Source organism: Camelus bactrianus, chromosome 14 (assembly GCF_048773025.1).
Source record: "Camelus bactrianus isolate YW-2024 breed Bactrian camel chromosome 14, ASM4877302v1, whole genome shotgun sequence".
Taxonomy (NCBI): Eukaryota; Metazoa; Chordata; class Mammalia; order Artiodactyla; family Camelidae; genus Camelus; species Camelus bactrianus.
The window spans coordinates 45,609,804-45,629,476 of NC_133552.1; the positions used below are offsets into that span (position 1 = coordinate 45,609,804).

Here is a 19,673-nt window from a genome sequence, read left to right on the forward strand (position 1 = left end):
GGAAGGTCAAGTAGTTCAACAAAGTCCCTAGTTAGATATGTGACACTTCTACTTAGTTCTTTAGGATTAAAGTAACTTTCTTGTTAACATCACTCTTAATGTTTCCTTCATTTTCTAACTCCCTCAGCACATGTATTTATACATGATTTATAAGAAAATCCACCATTTATTTCAGAATTATCAAGCCATGTTAAAATCAGTCAATATCTCTGTTTTCCCATTATTTAAAGTGCATATATTCTTTGGCCTGGTATGTCAAAGTTAGTACAAACAAATCTGAGTTCCTTAAGCTATGCTGAGATAAAATTTTAGAAAAGTGGTTAAGTGCTAAACATCAAAATGCAACTGACCATTTGACAGTGCTGAAAAAAAGCTGAAAAATTTTAAAATGGCTTACCACCGAGACAGTTCTTGCAAAAGATCTCTTTAAAATGTGTACCGGTTCACTGGTTTGCTGTTTGCCTTTTGAAGCACTGCCATCACTTGTTGGAAGTCTGAAGGTAGCACATAAATTAATGTTGACATTTTTCTTTACAAATATACATTTTTGCAATAGCAAAATAAATTAAACATTTCAATATTTTTGTTAGGTAAAATCCCAACATGGGGCTTTTATTAAACATTTTCCAATGCTAAGCAAAATTGTTAGCATTGAGCACTTCATCATCTAAATCCCACCTTTGTAAGACTGGGTAGTAGGAGATCTCTTACTAGACATCATACGTAACTTATGTTCTCTAGTAACCTTAGTATTAAATGCTACTCTTAAAAAGTTACTCAACCACTGTACCCAGGAGTAATCCAAGCAACTCATTACATTCATAAAGTCATACATTACAAATACTGACTATAACAGATTGCATAAAAAATAAATAAAAATTGCCTCTTGGAAAAGTGAGGTTGATTCCATCAAGATTCTTAAAGAGATACTAGAAAAGACATGGAAGACAGAGAATCACAGTATTTCTGTACAATCACTGTATTTCCTTTGATTTTTACTACTTAAAGTAACAATGTCATTTTTCAGTGACGATTTATAGCCATTTGAATTCTTTAGTCTAAAAATTATTGTAGTAATCTAGAAACAGATGGACACACACAAAGGCATTGGTCCCATATATTGCCATGAAGTAATTAAAATTCTTAAATAATGTTAAAATATAATCCTATTATCACATGAGCAAGTTACTGTTTGATATTTCAATGAAAGGTGGGAATTTTTCAGCAATAATGGATTTTCCAATTCATGCCATCACAAGGTCAACAACAAACCTAAATCTATAAAACAACCATCCAGGTCTATATATGAAGTCCCCATCTAGCACTCAGATTTCATTTTTCTAAGACAAATTTTATTAGTTTAAAAACATTCTGAAACTGGTTAAGAAAATCAGTAGATTTAAAAAATAAGTTATTAAAATATCATTATAGGCAAAATATAGATAATCTGAGTCATCAGTGATATTTTATTAAAATTAACCTCAAGGTTAAAAAAGTTTAAGAATATATAAAACTTAAATGTTTTTGTTAAATGTAGCTCTATTTCTAATGGTATATTATGATTTGCTGAATGCTTCAGGTACTTTCTTCCTTATATTTAATAGAGATCCTACTAGCTCATTATAGTAAAAGAATAAAACATGTTAATTAAACTAGAAATATGCTAAATACCTGTATAATAATTGAGGTATCTGACCAGCGTTAACATCTGTACCATTATTTGATTTCTTCGAACTCTTAAATTGGAAAACAACCCTAAGAAAAGAAGAAATAACAATGTAACCCAAAACAACATGATTCAAGATTCACGAAAGGAAATGAAAAATTTAATAATCATGTTTCCAAATCTTATGTTAATGAACAGAGATTCACTTTTTATGGAAAAAAATACAAGTGAAAAAACATCGTTCTGATTTTAGTTCTAACTCTGAATGGCTTAATGGGTTAAATGGAAGAATTAAACTTGATCTGGAGCTCCCAGGGGAGCAGCTGACCCCCTTATCCCTAGCCCCTCAGCTCAACTTTAACCAGAACAATAAGCTTTTAACAAAATATTTCAACTTATAGTTTAAAATCTGCTTAAATAGATACAACATAAACTTTAGCATCCAAATGCTGTAATATGCCAAGGTTGAAAGAACTATATATAGGAACCATACAGTCCCCAGGATCAAAGCAGTCTCTCCAGTTCTAATTTACAATCTTAGAGTAAGCTGAAAAGGATACATTACAATAACAGGCTTAATTTTGCCACAGCATTCTACTTGAACATTCAGGAGCACAGAATTCACTTCAGAAATTAGTCTGCTCTATTTTTTGGGTCAGCTCTGTTCTGAGCTGGACAAAACTATATATGAAACATACTATTATGTAACTTCTACCCATTTCAAACAGTTTATGCTCAAGAATAATAAAGAATAAACTGAATTTCTCCCATAAATGATGGTCCTCACAAACACATGAATCAGAGTACAGAGGATAAAGAAGGTTGGGCTTAGAGTCAAGAGACTCTACATCTAGATTTGGATCTGCAACACAGAAGCCATCTGACTTGAAGCAAATCATTTCACCGTTTGTCTCTATTCCCCTGACTGTAAAAACGAGGCTAATCACAAAGTTCACAAAGTTGTTGAGGGCATCAAATGAGAATATATTTGAAAGTATTTCACAAACTCTTAAGTACTAGATACTTGAAATTTAAACAGGAAATTTCTCCTTACATTTTACTAAAACTATACCATCTCATAACATTAAAGCCTTGCAATTCACAAAGTGTTTTCATAAGCACTGTCAAATTTTATAGCAAGTATATATTCCTTTTTTGTTTCCAAAATCCTCACTATTCTTGTCACTTTCCTCTATATAACTTCTAATTTGGTAATAAGCTTTTAAAGAATGTAACATGCAGAAATACAGAAAAATACCAACTGACAAGAGCAAAGAACAGCAGTCCTATTATCTCCCCATTGTGTCTAGACCTTAATCTGGCATGAGATTATATGAACTTAATTTTTAGCAGGTCATATTATGCTTCAGATTTACTAAGATTTTTGTCTTACTGAAAGAACTTTGAGCTTTCAAAACAATATTCCACTAACAAAAATGAGAGTTGCTTAAGAAATACCTAAACATTCTGCTTACCCGTCATCTGTGGTAATAGAAGCTTGTCCATGAGATCCACAGTCGCTACTGGGTCCTGACACTCGAGCCCAGGCCACATACCACCAGCCAGCTTGCAGGAGAACTGGTTCATCAAACATCATTGCATATTTTTCTCTGAAAGGAAAATTAATGTGTCAAAGACAATGCCTTTGTACTTCCCTGTTACATATATTTATTTTTTAAGTCCTCTATAAACAACACATGAAATACATTATAAGATTCTTATTTAACAAGATTAAAAGCCCTCTATTTTAAAAAGTATAAACAAGAACACAAATAATAGTTAGTTGTGTTATGGGGATGGCATTACACTTCCTCCCCCTCATCTTGAATTCTAAAACTTGCTTCAATGTTCTAAAACTTTCATATTAAAATAATTTTTAAAAAATTGTTAAAAAATCATTCCAGTTTTGTTGGAAAAATGAAAGTTTGAATTTTAGTTTTAAAGCTCATTTAATCAACTAAAGTGTTTTGAGAGGTCTGGAGTCAGATGGTCTGAGTTCAAGGCCTGGCTTTGTGACTCGCTAGCTAGGTGACATTGGGCAAGTTACTATATCTTCTCTATGACTCAATTTCTTCATCTGAAAATAGGGATAAAAACATTACCTAGCTCATAGCATTGTTCTGAGAATTGAATTGAGATAAAGTGTTTGGAATTGGGTCTGTCACACAGTAACTACACAAAAAGTTTACTAAATAAGGAGGAAAGAAAAAACATGTATACAAATGAGGGCATCTGATAAAGATATACCCAAGTTATAACATTCCAGGTAACAGAGTAGAAGGACTGCACTGGTTGTAGCTGGGATGGAGAGGAGAAGGCAGGGTGCTGAGGAAGGGGAAGAATGTCATGAGGGATCTGCAGAGATATAAAAGTACAAAACAGGATCTGGGGGTGGCAAGGTGTCCAGTTAAGCTGAAGCATTAAGACAGACATGGAAGAGCAGTAGGTAGAAAGTTTAAAGACATGTTGTGAAGGATTATGGAAGTCCTTTAATGCTAGCCTGAGGAATCTGGGCTTTGTTAGTAGGTAAATGAAGAAAATCTAGATGATTCTCTACACACAAAATGATACACTGCATTTTTTTTTACTCATAAACATATGTTTGAAAATAAAAATGTTGACAATGGCATCTTAAGGTTTTATTAAAAATTAATTAAATTTCCTGAAATTTCTCTAATCTCTGTGTGTACATAACATAAAAAAGTTACTGAAAAAATATCTCCTGATATTGTTTAATGTCTAAAGTGAAGAAACAGTCAAAATTTTCTTTAGGTTTATGACTTTTTCTCCAAAGTAATTATCTGTTAAAAGCAAACTCAGTGCCTTACTACCATTTTCAGAAAATACACATTTCATTAGCAAAACGCTTATACACACCACAAGATTTTCTTAACACAGTTATCGTTGGGAAGTACAGTGTACCACTATTATCATGAAGCTCAGTTTATTACTTTTTCTCATCATAATATTTGCTGATTCAAATCAGGGACTAACTGATGACTAACTTGACTAACTTGTCATAACACAGTGTTGAGGTAATTCTTAGGATTACACAGAGAGGACTGATGAAATCTAAGTCTCTTTTTATTTAATGAAACTTCATAAATAAACATCCTGATTCTGGTTACCTCCTAAGAGGTTTCAGTAAAGCTGGCTACCTCTCCAAGTGTTACAATCAAGCATATAGAACAGACATAGTGTAAGAGTATACAGGTGCTGTGAATTATGGCCCGCTATGACTATTCAACTCAATATACATAATGTCACCAGAAGTAAATACTTGCATCCCATCACTAGAACACTAGCATATTAGGTGTTCTCCAAGTGATACATAAAAATAGAAGTGTGCAAATATATGTACTTTTCCATCTTCAAGGTAGAAACAGTCAATTTATCTTGTGAAATAGAAACATGAAGGATACTATTATTTTAATACAGTGTTGTTAAAAGAAACACTTACGTGATACTTTAGTTTCTTACACTGCTGATAACAGTAATTTTTTTAAAACTTCCTTTTTAAGTTATGTTTAATCATGTATAATAAATTTTTCATATTAAGTACGTATGGATTATATTGAATAATGAAGAAATCTTTACCTCGCAGCACAGTCATAGGCCAATACATCAGTCTCTGCAAGAAGGTCTCCATCAGTTTCGTGATCTCCTCCATCAGGACCCAACTCAAACAGCTGGGGAAAGGAGAAAAACATATTATGCCCAGTCATTCAGTCATGTAAGTCTGCTGAATAATATGTTTACGATTTTGCATCTCCAATATATGCTGGACAGTATAGAATGTAAAAGAGAACCTGCTTTAAAAAAATGTTATTCTGTGAAGTATACAAACCAGTATGTCTAAATTAAGAAACATAAACAATATCTTACAGTCTATATTAATCTCAGTTTTTCTTATTTATATATCTATTTATATCAAACGCTCAAGAACATTCTGTACCAGATATGAACACCTGAAGGAAGACTAAGTGAGCTTTCAGATGTGGTTGAATTTTGCTTCAACACTCACTGGCTGTGAGAACACAGGACCCAGTTTCCTCGTCCATAAAGGGGGATGGGCACTACCAGTGCCTGCTTCACTGTAATTGTGAGAATTAAATAATGCTTGTAGAGCACTTAGAAAAATACCTAGCCAAAAAAAAAAAAAAAGAGAGGCTAGAAAGATATTAGCTGTGGAGAGAGAGGAATAACAGAAGGTAAAGATACTTAAAAAAATAGGTGACAAAAAATAGTTCAAAGCAGTAACGGCATAGGAAAAGGAGACATGAAAAGTGTGAAAATAAATGACACTCTGGTATACATTTTAAGAGAATAACTGCTGTGTTGCCAGTAGACTGAAACGAGCAAGGACAGAAGCAGGATGCAAATTGAGAGGAAACTAAATAATCCATGTGGCTGTGACTTGGACCAACTTGGTACCAGGAGCAGCTTTCAGAAGTGGCTATATCCTGGATTTATTTTCAAAGTGCAGCTAACAATATTTGCTGCTGAAGTGGATGTGGGTACAAAAGAAAGAGGGAAGTCAAGGATGACTCCAAGATTTTGGGCCTGAGCAACTGGAAGAATGAAATTAAGTTTATTTTGAGTCAGTTAACTGGAATGGGGAAGGACAAGAGAACAACACATCTAGAGAAAGCAACAGAAGCCTAGTTTTGATATGTTACAACCGAGATGCCTGTTAGCTATCCAAGTGGAGATGCAGAGTATACATGACTTTGGAGGCCTATTAAGTGTGAGAGTGATCAGAGAAAGAATACTTAGAGCCAGAAGGCTGGATCACTATGGGGGTGAAGAGACTTTAAAAAGATGTTCAAGACTGAGTTCTGGAACTCTAACATCTAGAGGTCAGGAAGATGACGAATACCAAGCAGAAGACCAGAAGAGTAGCCAGTGAGACAGGAGGAAAATGAAATGTGATGTCTTGGGAGCCAAGTGAAGGAAGTACGTCACAGAAGTGCTCTACTGGATTAAATGTTAATCGGTTAAGGAAGGTAAAGACTGAGATGACGGCAGCATTTAATTGAGAATTTCTTATGAAGACTTATTGATATTAAGGCATAAACTAGTTTTCTCCTCTACTTAAAGAACAAAATCAGATAATTTGACAATAGAACATTCAAGCTATTAGTGAATTTTCAAAGAATGAACATATCCTTTGCTTAGTATAATTGCTGGCCCTTTCTGAGATGAACAGTGCAGTAAACCCATGATTTCTGATTGTTTTTAGTTTGTCTACCCGATGGAATCCATCCCTTTACTCACTTCATCCCTCATCCTCACTCCTATGGTGACAATGTCTGTTTACATAGGATTTGGCATAAAAAATGCTAAAAACTTTAAAAGCTGTATTAAAATGCCCCTGCATCTTGTCATTAAAATGGCTACAAGAAAGCAGGCACTTAGATACAGCTGTATCCAGACTACTAGGAAGTTCAGCACAAAGGATTGAGATTGACTGTTACAGCCTCTTTCAATCTAAAATTATTGAAAAATCGTTTTCTATTCATTTTACTCCCTTTTTCATTCACTTTAAATTTTTAAATGAGTTAATGACTTATTATTACTATATTTGATCTTAGCAACATTTCCGCAAGTCCTTTTTAGAAGGAGGCATTCTATAAAATAATAAGCTAAGTCGAAATTGTTATCTTCAAAGAAAAAGGGCAACAGTGTCAATGAACTACTTACCTTAATTTTAGCAGTATATTCTCCTCTACCTCCAAACAGACCAAGACCACCAAGTAAAATATCCGTGTCAGCACTAAAACGTATAGCTTCTACTGAATGAGCAGAGTAACCCCAGCCACCTCCATGACCTAAAAGATGCAAATGATAATTTATGTTTTAAAATATCCATATATTTCATTCATAAGACAATATTTCCCAAACATAAATATACATACTTTCAAACCTGTTTACTACACTATAATCTTCTTTGGAATAAACCTTCATTACTGCTTGAGTTTCCTCCTCTGTACTTGCAACACCCATTTTTAAATCCTGCATAGCTGCCAAGGTGTCAAGACAACCTAAAAGCAAACAAACAAAAATTCAACTCCTTCAACTTAAAATTTCCCCTAATATTGATAATATGAAATGCTGTAGGGGATAAATTCAAACAATAGACTCTGAATGTGCTCAGCAAATTTACTACAAGCTTTAAATAACATTTCATGAAAGATACAACCAATAAAAATTCTCCTCTGCCTGGGTAATTATCATATTTAAACATATACTAAATGACAATGTTTTGTGCAAAACTATCTAACTGAAAAGTTACAATCGCTTAATCTTCGAGTCCTTACAAAGTTCTTCATTTTATCAAACTCTCTGAATTACTTTAGGTTGATTCTTGAAGTACTAATTGCAGAAGACAGAATAGCCTGAGATAACTTTAATCAAGGCTAGTTCTAGATGTTTACAATGGTTACCAGACGTTGTGAAAGTGCTCTATCTCAAATTAATTAGAAGTGAAGTTGACGTGCTGTGGGAAACTGCTATGTAAGAAGAAACAGAAGTGGTAACTATAAAATTCATGTAATATTTTACAGAATTTATTTTAAATAATGAAAACAATTAAATATTATAATTATACATTTGACTATTCAACCTACATCTCTAAAGTTTATATATTCAAGTTAAGCAAAAACATTAAAAGATCTACCTATTAGGAAAATTGCATTCAGGGCTGCTTTATATCTGGGCATATACGACTCTTCCATGGTGTTGGCAGAAGTCTGATAAACTGTTTTCTGTAGGATAAACCTCTTAAAGTTGGAGGATTTAATTTATTTTGCACCTAGCACATTATTGTTTAACAAATATGACAGAATGATATACAAACATAAATACTCTTAAAAAAAATCCTCTGCACACATTAATGAAAATTAGCTGATCATCAAATACCAACCCTACCTAGAATGTGCAAAGCCGCATGAGACCGGGTGGTGAGAGCCCTTGATCCTGTTGGTAAGGCAAGTTCAGGACTCAGAATACTACATCGGGACTGCATGTCTGCTGCAGAGGGAAATCGGGCGTCAGCAACCACTGCATTGTAACACCACAGCTCTCTAGTGTTTGGTCGAAACCTTTCAAGAAAGAGAATGATTACAGCACTCAACATATAGTTTCAGTTAAAAAAAAAAATTCTGAAGTATAAATGATGATACAAAGAGAATAATACAGTCAGCTTAAACAGGACAAAATGTAGTTCATTATTTTCAATACCTGAGCTAAACAAACAAAATAAAATGATTTATGTCACTATAAGTGACATAAGTTGAACAAAACAGCAATATAGATCACATTACTTCATAAATAATAGAGCAACAGTTTACCTTACAGTCTAATGTGTACTTACAAACATGAAGCTTTTGTACAACACTCTATTAAAAAGCTTAAAGACAAAGAGTAAGTCAAAAGAAAATACGTAAAACAACCATATGAGACAAAACAACAATAGCCACAGTGTAGTCTACTCCTGCAAGCCAATAAGAGATAATCAATCCAATACCTAAGGTGGGCAAAGGACGTGGAAGGCTGTGGTTAGAAAGGAAGCACAAAGAGAATGTATGCAGATGCTCAACCTACTAATACACAGCAGAGCATTACAAAAACCAGAAGGAAGCCAGAATGCCCTCCCGCCATTATCTCATTTCTTTTATCTATTTCATAACAAAATTCTCAGAAGGCAGTCTCCACTTCTTTACCTCCTTTATTCTAAAATTTTTTGGAAAAACTGTTTTTATCAACTACTGAATACACATAAAAGAACAATAACAAAATACTTTTAAGATAAGATATAAAGAATAAAGACACAATGTACACTAGTAACTGTCTCTCTCCCTAATCAATTCCTTTCCTTTCAAAGGTAATAATACCCTGAATTTTAAGTTTCTTATTTTCTTGCTTTTCTTTGTGATTTTTCATATATTTGTATCAAAACAGTATATTATTTAAATTTCATGTTGTGAATTGTATATGAACAGGATACATACTCTGCATTCTTCTGTGGCTTACTTTCTTCAAACAATAGTCTTACAATTTGTATTTACACAGTGCCATATGGCTGCAAATTCATTCATGTGATTATACCACAACCATTTGTGCATTCTATTACTGATAGCAAAAAACAAAAACCAGTTTTCCGTTACAAAAAAATGCTGCTATAGATGATCTTTCATACAGCTTCTAAAGCACAGGTACATGAGTACATGAAAAAGAAGAACAAATCCTCATTTTTTTCAGCTGGTATGTCTACACAGAAAACACTACTCCCCTAGAAAGTTTGATTCATGTCAGATATAGCTGTTATTTCATATTAGTTTTAAAAGGATGGTCTTCTTACACTGGAATTTGACACAACATTGTAAAATTGTTATAAATCAATAAAAAATGTTAAAAAAAAAAAGGACGGTCTTCTCAATGACACTTGGTGATCCAAATTTATTAAATATGAAAAGCATTACAAGGAACCAATCAAGTTATTGCTAAAATCAGAAAGACTCATCTTTGGTGAAGAGGACTATGTAATACTGAGACTTTGCTGACTTGTCTGTTACTCCCTGTTTGAGCAGAGTTTTATTTATGAACACCTATGTATTGCAATGGTTTGAATCTGTTCATGTGAAAACTGGCTGTAAACTGAAAATTGTACACTGCATTGCAGAACAAATCACACGTTTAATCCTAATAACAAATGGCTGTTTGTTTTTTTTTTTTTAAAGAAGCACATTTTTTAAATCCAGCAATCACACTGTATATATCCAGAAAAACTGAAAGCGGGATCTTGAAGAGATATTTGCACACTCATATTAATTAATAGCAGCATTATCTACAACAGCTAAGAGGTGGAAGCAACCCAAATGCCCACGGATACATAAAGGGATGAACAAAACGTGGTAGAAACATACAATGGAATGTTATTCAGCATTTAAAAAAGAAATCCATTCTGTCACAGGCTACAATGTGGATGAACCTTGAGGACATTATACTAAGTGAAATAAGCTAGTCACAAAATGACAAACAATGTATGATATTTCACTGAAACAGAAAGCAGAATGGTGGTTATCAGGGGCTGAAAGGGAGGAGAAATGAGTTGTTCTTTGCATATAGTTTCAGTTTTGCAAAATGAAAACATTCTGGAGATCTAATGTACAACAATGTAACTATACTTATTACCACTGAACTGTATACCTAAAAATGGTTAAGATGGAAAATTTTATGTTTTTTACTACAATTAAAAAATTTTAAATTATTTTTAAAAAACACTTAAAAGTAATACTTGGCACAGAATAAATTCTATGAAAGTAGTTGCTATAAGTAGTAGCTTTAACATTATTGGATTATTGCTTTTTAATTTAATCTATCAATCTAAGTGTTGCTCTTTTACAGGTGATCATTCTTTTCTCTTGGTCTTTTGTTTTCTATAATTTCATTACAATGTATCTTGATTGTAGATGATGGAAATACATAATTACTAGTATCTATGGATTCAAATCATTTTTTGGTTTTGGAAAATTCCTAGGCACTATTTCTTCAAATATTGCTTCTCTGCTATTTTCTCTACTCTCTAATATTTCCTTCTTGGATGTCTATGAGATCTTATTATATTCTTCAAACCTCTTAACTTTCATATTTTTATATTCTTGTCACTGTGGCCTTTTGGGTAATTTCAAATCTCCTGTTCAGATCTCCTGATCTGTCCATGCATTTGTTTGAAAAAATTATTCTTCATTTGTTAAAGTTCTGTTTGGTTGTTACTCAAATATGCCTTACCACTTGGAATCTCAATTTAAGTCTCTTTTGCTTGCCCAATTGGAGATTCCATCTTTTACTTTTTAAATATTTCATACATAGCTAATTTATATGTTTCTGACAACTCCAAGGTCTGAAACTGACCTTGTTGCTTGTTCTTTTGCTGGATTTCACTAACAGTGATATTCCTTATATGTTAAGTAATCTTAGACTGTGTGCTCTTATTTGATTGAAACTTAATTCGTTAAAAACCTATGGGTCCAAATGGGGGGGAGGGCTTTTCTCTAAAGATGATTTACACTTGCCTATCCCTGGAGACAAAGGGGCATTATCTATCTGATCCTACTTTAGCATCATTCCAAGGCCAGAAACTTAATCTGCGAGTTGCAGGATCAGCTTCCATTTCCCTCACTTTGCAGCTAGCACAATGCTTGTTTTCCAAATTGCATTTGCCCTCAGTGAAATCCTGTACTATAGAGTATATTTACATTTTCTTTTTATGCTGGTTTTCTTTTTTTGAGGTGGGGGTAGGGGCAGGGACAGTATACTAGCAATATCTTGGCTGAGTAGTAAGCAATGGATGAAACAAACTTTTTTTTTTAAAGCATAAGTCCCTCCAAAGTATTTCATTTACCAAATTGCGAGAAGTAGAAATCCCTATTCACTCTTCAAACCACACCAATCTGGTATGCACACCTAACATTTCCATGAAATTATTCCTAAAGTTACACATAACTTCCAAGTAGCCAAACCTAATGGAAGTTTTTGCATCTACTTGGTCAAGCTCTTGGTGGTGTTTAACACCATTTTGAATCCTCCTTCTTTCCTTGACTCACTCCCCTTCTCACTTCTGTGTCAACACACACACTCAGCTTTTTCTCATAGTTCACTGGCTGCTCCTTCTAATCTCCTGTCTAGCTCCTTGTCTCCTATCTAACTTCTAAATTTTGTAAGTTCTAGGGCTTGGTCCAGAACTCTCATCTTAACCTACATTATCTGCCTAGGTGATCTCAAACAACACCATAGCTTTAGATGCACCTATGAACTAAACATTCTCGAATTTCTAGTCCCAGTCCAGATCAGCCTTCAAAGCTTGACACATTTATCTACTTGCCTACTTAATATCTTCACTTAGATACCAAATGTAACATGCCCAAAGCAGAAGTCTTGACAAAACCCGTTCGTCTCTCTTCCTTTGCTGGACCAGTTAATGCTACCAATGTCTTCTCAAATACCAAAATCAGAACCTTGGGAATCATCTTTGACTATTTTCTGTCCTTAACTCCTCAATACAGGCAAGGCCTATTGGCTCTAATCCAAAGTATATGCTGCTGACTGCTTCTCTCCATCTTCCCCATGAGAACCCTGGTTTAAAGACATCACCTCTGCCTTGCACTAATGCAGTAACCCCCTTCCTACATCTACTCTTGCCTCCTTCCAATCCAATTTCTACACAGTAAGTATAACCTCTTCATGTTACTTCCCAACTCAAAATCCTACAAAGGCTTCCTATTTTGAAGAAAATTCAAATTCCTTTAACCTACAAAGTCCTGCATGCCCTGGCCCTGCCTACTCCTCTGATTTTATTTCATGCCACTCACTATGCTTTGACCACACTGGCTTTCTTCAAATTCCTAAAACACAGCCAAGCTCTTGCTTGCATCAGAGCATCTAGTCCTACTATACTCTTCCTGTTCAGAAAACTTTCCCTAAGTCTTCAAATGCCTGGTTCTTTCTTATACTTTAAAGTTTTAACTTACATTGTCTCCATTGTATAGAAGAAAGTAACAGTACCCCCTTTTTCCTTAACGGTGATAAGTAAGATCTATAAAGTATATTATTTATTTACTTTTATATAGTCTACATCTCCATTTAGGGGAAAAAAAATGACTTCCACGACAGCAAGAGCATTGTGTATCTACTCACTTTGTATCATTCTTTATTTACCATATAGTATTTATTTAAATATTTACTGAGTAATAAAATTAAAGTTGTAAAAATTGAAAATAATTTACTGATGCTGATAGCATGGGGAAATATGGGCTCTCACGCAGTTGGTGAGAGAGCCCTGAAGGACAATTCAACAATCCAGTTCTGTGAGCCTAACTTCTACTCAGCAGTTCCACTCGTTAGAAAGTCATTTACAGAAATACACTCATATGAGTACAAAACTGTGTGTATATACGTGTGTGTTCACTGCAGCATCATAGCTAAGACCAAAACATGAAAAAAATAATCTAAAATTTTCATCAGTAGGGAAATAAATAAGTATATTTTGATATATCCAGACTATAAACCTCTACAGAGTTTTAATATCACAGCAGTTCTTCAACTACTGTGACTTAGAAAGATCTACAAATTGTTGTTTAGAAAAAAAAAAAAACTAACCTTTAAAAATAAATGTATTTTTATTTATATAAAACCCAAAATACATGCATTTTAAAAGGTATCACGCAATATAAACCAAACTTAATACTTGTGACCTATAGAGTTTAGTGGGATTTGTTATGGGGGAAGAAAAAGTTTTGGAGAAGGACTACATCATTGTTCCTATATATACCTTTTGCTTCACTTTTTAAAAAAATAATAATACATATTCACGTGTTATTTTTCTAAATTTTGAAGTGGGAAATAAAATTGCTATTAATACTTATCTGCTCCTTCTAGACGTTAAGTTTCTAATTATTCAGAAGTTATTGTTAAGAATACAAATGGAAGCAGACTCAGGCTGGAGGAAGGCAAACCAAAGTAAGTTAATACTGAATCTGCAATGTCTAGTTGTAAAATGCAGGTACCCTACTGAAAAACACAAGGGACACAAAGCAGCCAGAAGTCAGGATAATGGAACGAACTCTCCACCTCTCAGCTGCTTTACTGAAACATAGGAGGAGAATGCTCTTCATCTTTTAATCTCTGTTTTTGGAACAAGAGGGTTAAGTGTTAAAGGAAAGACCTGACAAGGCATCTGAGATCATCTGTTTCACTGCTACCACCATATGCGAGAAAGGCAAGGTTCGCCTAACTTGGAGCAGGGACACAGAGTAGGTGCTGTGGAGGTCTTCCTACTCCTCAGAGTTCTGTTAAGACCCCAGGGAAACAGCTCTAGTTACACTGTTAGAACCTAGTTCTACTGTTATCTCTAATTTAAAGAATGCATTTCTAATTTAGTAAATGTATCCAGAAACAAATTCCATACTCCCAGTTTTAATTTTATTTTTAATTCAAACTGACTTCATTGAAAACTAAAACACAAGGATTACAGAAAATAAAACATCAATTTAAACTTAGGTCCAAACCAGAGCCTGCTTTTTGGTAACTAAGACTCTTTTATAGAGACTTCCAATTCACAAATAGTTGAGGGCAATTCTATCTTTATACCATGTGCTTCTCTATCCCTTCCATTCACTGACTGTTTTAATTTTGGTTCTTACCATCTCATGTCTTTGTTAGAATTACTGCAAGACTACTCACCTCTAGTCTCTTGTTATCTAAACTACAGAATGGTGCTAGGGAAATCTAGAAGCACTAACTACTCAATTCAATTCTGGCCTCCAAGCCTTCTCACAAAGTGCTCAAATAAGAGAGTAAGCTTGTCAGCAACCTGGGAAGTGCTGTAACTCTGTCATTCCGAATGCAGGCCTCAGGACTGATAGAAAGCACGGCCTTGGAAGACTTGGCTGGCTGAAGGAAATGAAAGCAGGAACGGGCAGAAGAAGAAAGACAGAGAAAGTCTTCCCTCTCCTCACTCGTAACACTTCACTCTTTCAACCTATCTGACTTTCCACCTAGTAAGGCTGGCCACGTAAACACCACGAGGGGGAGAAAAGGTAGGTCCTGTGATGAGTCACTCTGGTAAAGGCTGGGTACACCCACTATTGGTATTCAAACCCAGGAATCTGAGGATAACTCTCTCCTTTACTCATGATATATATAAAGCACCATAATAAATTTTAAACAAATACAATGTAATTTCTTGAGTCTCTTGTGTACTTGTATCCATCTCTACATTTTTACAATATCCAGTCTGTTAATCCTGTACGTTGTGCTATCAAGATGGGAATTTTGTTATGTACATTCCTAAGGGCACGCTTATTGATCTTATTTATTCTCTATTGTCTCTGGCATACTTTCTTCTAGATAGTTGGTAGTGATTAGATACTTATGGGATCAAGAAATGGAGTGAATTCTATACAATATGGACAAGATTGCTGACAGATTAAAAATAATTAACGACAGAACTCTTGAAAGTAACACTGCCTATCATAATAAGAGCAGGAAGACCTCCACAGCACTTACTATGTGCCTCTGCTCTAAGTTCTTCAGTTCTCCTAACAGCCTATTATTATCCCTACTATAAATGTGAAAAGTAAGGCACGCAGAGTCAAAGTAACTTCTCCACAGTGACACAGAAAGCACGGCGAGGATTGGGATAAATCCCGTCAGTCTAGCTGAGAACGCATGCTTTTAACTGCTACACTGCACTGTAAAGGGCTCTGCGTGTCAAGTGGTAGAAGTGCCGTCAACAGCTAAACAGAAGAGTTCTCGTTTGTGAAAAATTTGCCTATACATGACTTTAATATTCCACAAAAGTATAATTTGATCAAGACTTATTTACTACTCTATTTCATAAACAGAGAAGCTTACCTCCAAATGACGTCATACACAGGATCAAGACACACACCAAATCCTTGCAGATCCTCTTGTTCAGAGTCATTAAAAGTTTTACAACTCCCATCCACTTTATTTATCAGAAGACACTTAAATGGAGGAGGTTCTGATATAGAAGCAGGTACCAAGCCTTGGGGGAAAAATTGTATATTTTAAGGATACATTATCATTTTATATTCCCCCAACTTATAAGATAAGCATTTCCTATAGGGTAAGTATTATTACGTCCAGTTTACAGATGAAGAAACTGAGACTTAGAGGTTAAGTGGCTAAAAACCCTTAGTAGCAGATTTTGCAATAAAACCTCAGCCTGTCTAAATCCATTAAGACATGCCCTTAATTTCTCTATTACCACTCTACTTGATTTCTGCCACTCTATTATGTAATTATTCATGATATCTTGGATACAGGCATGGACTGACACCTTGGTCTCAATGAAACTTCAAAGTTTGATTTATGTAACCTTCCATAAAAATTAATTTCTATCATTTATTTAATAAGAACCAATAAAGAAAAATTCCTCTTCCTAATATAGGTTTTACACTACTACAGTTTCGCTCATATTTCACCGGTTTCTAGTCTCCCAATCATTACATTCTTCCAGGACATAGATACCTATAAGCACAGACACTTAGAAGCTTCTTTTAAACTTCTTCAAACAAAAAGCTATAGGACTACATCTTATAACAAGGAAAGATGAATCATTTACCCTCAATCAAGACAGATTTTTGAGGGGGAGGGTTTTTTCGTTTGGGGTATTACCTATTATGTGTTTACTGGCAAAAATCTCTGATGTAGCGAGCACATGAGAATTAATAAGTGCTTCATCAATTCGTAAGAAAGTCTGGTCCCCACTTGCACCTATCCAGGTAGCTTTTCTTCCGTATTTTGATCCAATGTTGGGCATGGGAGCTGGTTTTGCATTCCAATATGGCACATCCAAAATTGGTCTGCCCAGTTGTCCTTTCTAAAAGATTAAATAAATCATATTAACAATAGTACCAGATTAACAATGTGTAATTTTCTATAAAGGAAACAGCAGACAAAAATAGCTCTAGGAGACATTATTCTTCATCAATTATTAGTTTTTCTTTTTTTATAAATTTAAAATGTGAAATTTGGACCAAATATTTATAAAGGAGTAAAATAATTTCTATTATTCTTAGGAATTATCCCCCTAATAAACCACAAAGTACATGATTAAAAGATAATAATAAAGTTAAAATATTTTTCCATGCAAGAGATCTCCCTGAAATACTGTGATTGTCTTCACCATTTAAATTAAAAAATAATAAATACACAATATGTTAAAAAATTAGTAATACAAATTATTCATTTAAAAAATCACTTTGATAATTTGACAGTACCACAAAAAGTCACTATTTGAATTCGTACAGTCTAAAAATATTTGGGTAAAAGACCAAAATAATGAATACTACCACTGTGAATACAATTAGAAAATTGCATACTTTTTACATGATCATGTGTTGGTAAGTTATTTCAGCTGTTTTTCAAGATAAACAGCAGAATCAGTGATAAGGTATGACGTCTTAAGTAAGTAACTGTTAACTCACTAAAAAAGTATGGCTGTCTATAGGTATCTGTTAAATAAGAGTTTCACTTAAAAAGCAATATAGAGGTTTCTCACTACTAAGCCAGTAGCTGTAAAAGAATGTTGATGTCAGATTGGTAAATATTCACCCAGCCCTGGCTCAGGAGCTGTCTCTCTCTCACAGCATTCCCCTTCCAAAACCCGCTGGAGGGCAGACAATGCTGCATGGCGGGACCCAGGGTTAACTACAATAATGGGAACGAGAAACCACTGCAAAACCCCCGAAGAACAAGGGACCCTGGAGCACTGCATGCAGTCTGGCTAAATTCTCACTCGGCTACCAGGTTTCTAGTGAGTTCTACCACTCCTTCAACACCACAGCAAAAAACACAGTCACAAGGGTGAGGGGGACAGCTCAGTGGCAGCACACATGCTTAGCATGCACGAGGTCCTGGGTTCAATCTCCAGTACCTCCATTAAATGAACAAGTAAGTAAACCTAATTACCCACCTGGAAAAATTAAAACAAAAACAAAAACACACAGTCACAAACTGACTGAAAAAGCAACAGAGCTTCAAACCCTTGGTTGAATCAAGGGAGGGAAAAGTGGCAAGCACATGATTAGAGAAGAAGTCAAACATTTCAGTGTGTATTCTCAGCTTCTTTCAATGTCTGTCCTCATTTTTTGACAAAAAAATAGTAATAACAATAGCATAAAAATGTGTATATCATATTGAGGGATATATTATGTTGGAGGAAAAAGAAGTTAACTATACTTTTTATTGATTACTGAAATAAGCATCTATTCTCCTGCTAACAAGCAACTAAAGTGAAGAAAAGCAGCCCCCAAACATGACGGATGCTTAGACAGCCCCACGAGATTCAGAACGTGGGTATAAATAAGCCACGTGTAAATTCATAGATGCTCACTACCAGGCTTTCTGGAGCTAGAGGCTGTCTCATTTCAAATATTACCACTCCCTCCAAAACAACATAAAAAAAAAAGAGCAAAGAAAACCACAAAGGACTCAAGCCTTCAGCAGTATTAGGAAAGAGCAGATCTCAGGACCTTTGAGTTACCTGCAACCAGAGGAAAAACCAAATTCCAAAAGTTTTCTCTACCACCTGCCTCTGCCAGCCTTGGAATGGGGTTGGGGAGGCAGGGGGTGCAGAGCACAAAAGAGGTGGCTTAAGATGGAGAACAGAGAAAAAGCACTGGAAGATCATTCCCTAAATGGGGAAATCCGAACCTTAATGTAAAAATGCTAAACATAGGCTGACTTGAATGTTCCCAGGGTCAACCACAGGAAAAGGCTTCAAAGTACGCAGAACCATTTCTCACCCGTCAGACTGACACAAAGTAAAAAGTATGACAGACAACACATTCTGCTGGCAAGGCTGTGGAGAAACAGACACTCTCATATATTGCTGGTGAGAATGTAAAGCAGAGGGAAACCGTTAATATGGCACAAAACTACATAGGTATTAACCTTCAACTCAGCAATCTTCTGAAAGTTTACCTCGAATATACACCTTCAATAAGATTCACTGCTATTGTTGCAAAATATTAGACAGTACTTAAATGTCCAAGCAAAAGAAAGTGATTGAATAAAGTACAATACATATACACAATGTACTATACAAATGTAAAATATAAATTAGGGATTTCTATGAACTCATAAGGAACAATTTCTAGGAGATACAGTAAAGTGAAAAGGCAAAGTGCAGAAGAGCCTGTATGTGTATGTACTGTGTGTACTATGAACAGAAAATCTGACTCTGTACCTTTAGTCTTGGGGTAGGACACACATGAGAGGGGGCAGGGGCAAGAGCCACAAATCTTGAACCCTTTTTAGTGAGTTTGCTTTTATAGTGGTTTAGGCAAAGCAAATACAAAACTATTTTAGACATATTTTAGAACTGAGTGAATGAGAAATAAATATCTTGATACTGCTGGGAGCCAGGATTCTTACTGTGGAAGAAGGGACCTAAGTATGGAATGGGATTGGGGAAGAA

The 19,673-nt window shown here is 34.8% G+C and overlaps 1 protein-coding gene across 7 annotated transcripts in view; it reads right to left on the reverse strand.

Moving 5' to 3' along the window:
- The window catches only part of MYCBP2 (MYC binding protein 2), a 225,959-nt gene that overhangs the window by 119,773 nt on the left and 86,513 nt on the right, over positions 1-19,673 (reverse strand). For all 7 annotated transcript variants that reach the window (XM_074378365.1, XM_074378366.1, XM_074378367.1 and 4 more), the window contains 9 exons: positions 16,868-17,072; positions 16,082-16,235; positions 8,597-8,769; positions 7,585-7,710; positions 7,370-7,497; positions 5,264-5,355; positions 3,142-3,276; positions 1,672-1,755; positions 398-494 (listed from right to left, as the gene is read on the reverse strand). In XM_074378365.1, the coding sequence (XP_074234466.1) occupies positions 398-494; positions 1,672-1,755; positions 3,142-3,276; positions 5,264-5,355; positions 7,370-7,497; positions 7,585-7,710; positions 8,597-8,769; positions 16,082-16,235; positions 16,868-17,072 (1,194 nt within the window). The remainder of the gene's footprint in view (positions 1-397; positions 495-1,671; positions 1,756-3,141; positions 3,277-5,263; positions 5,356-7,369; positions 7,498-7,584; positions 7,711-8,596; positions 8,770-16,081; positions 16,236-16,867; positions 17,073-19,673) is intronic.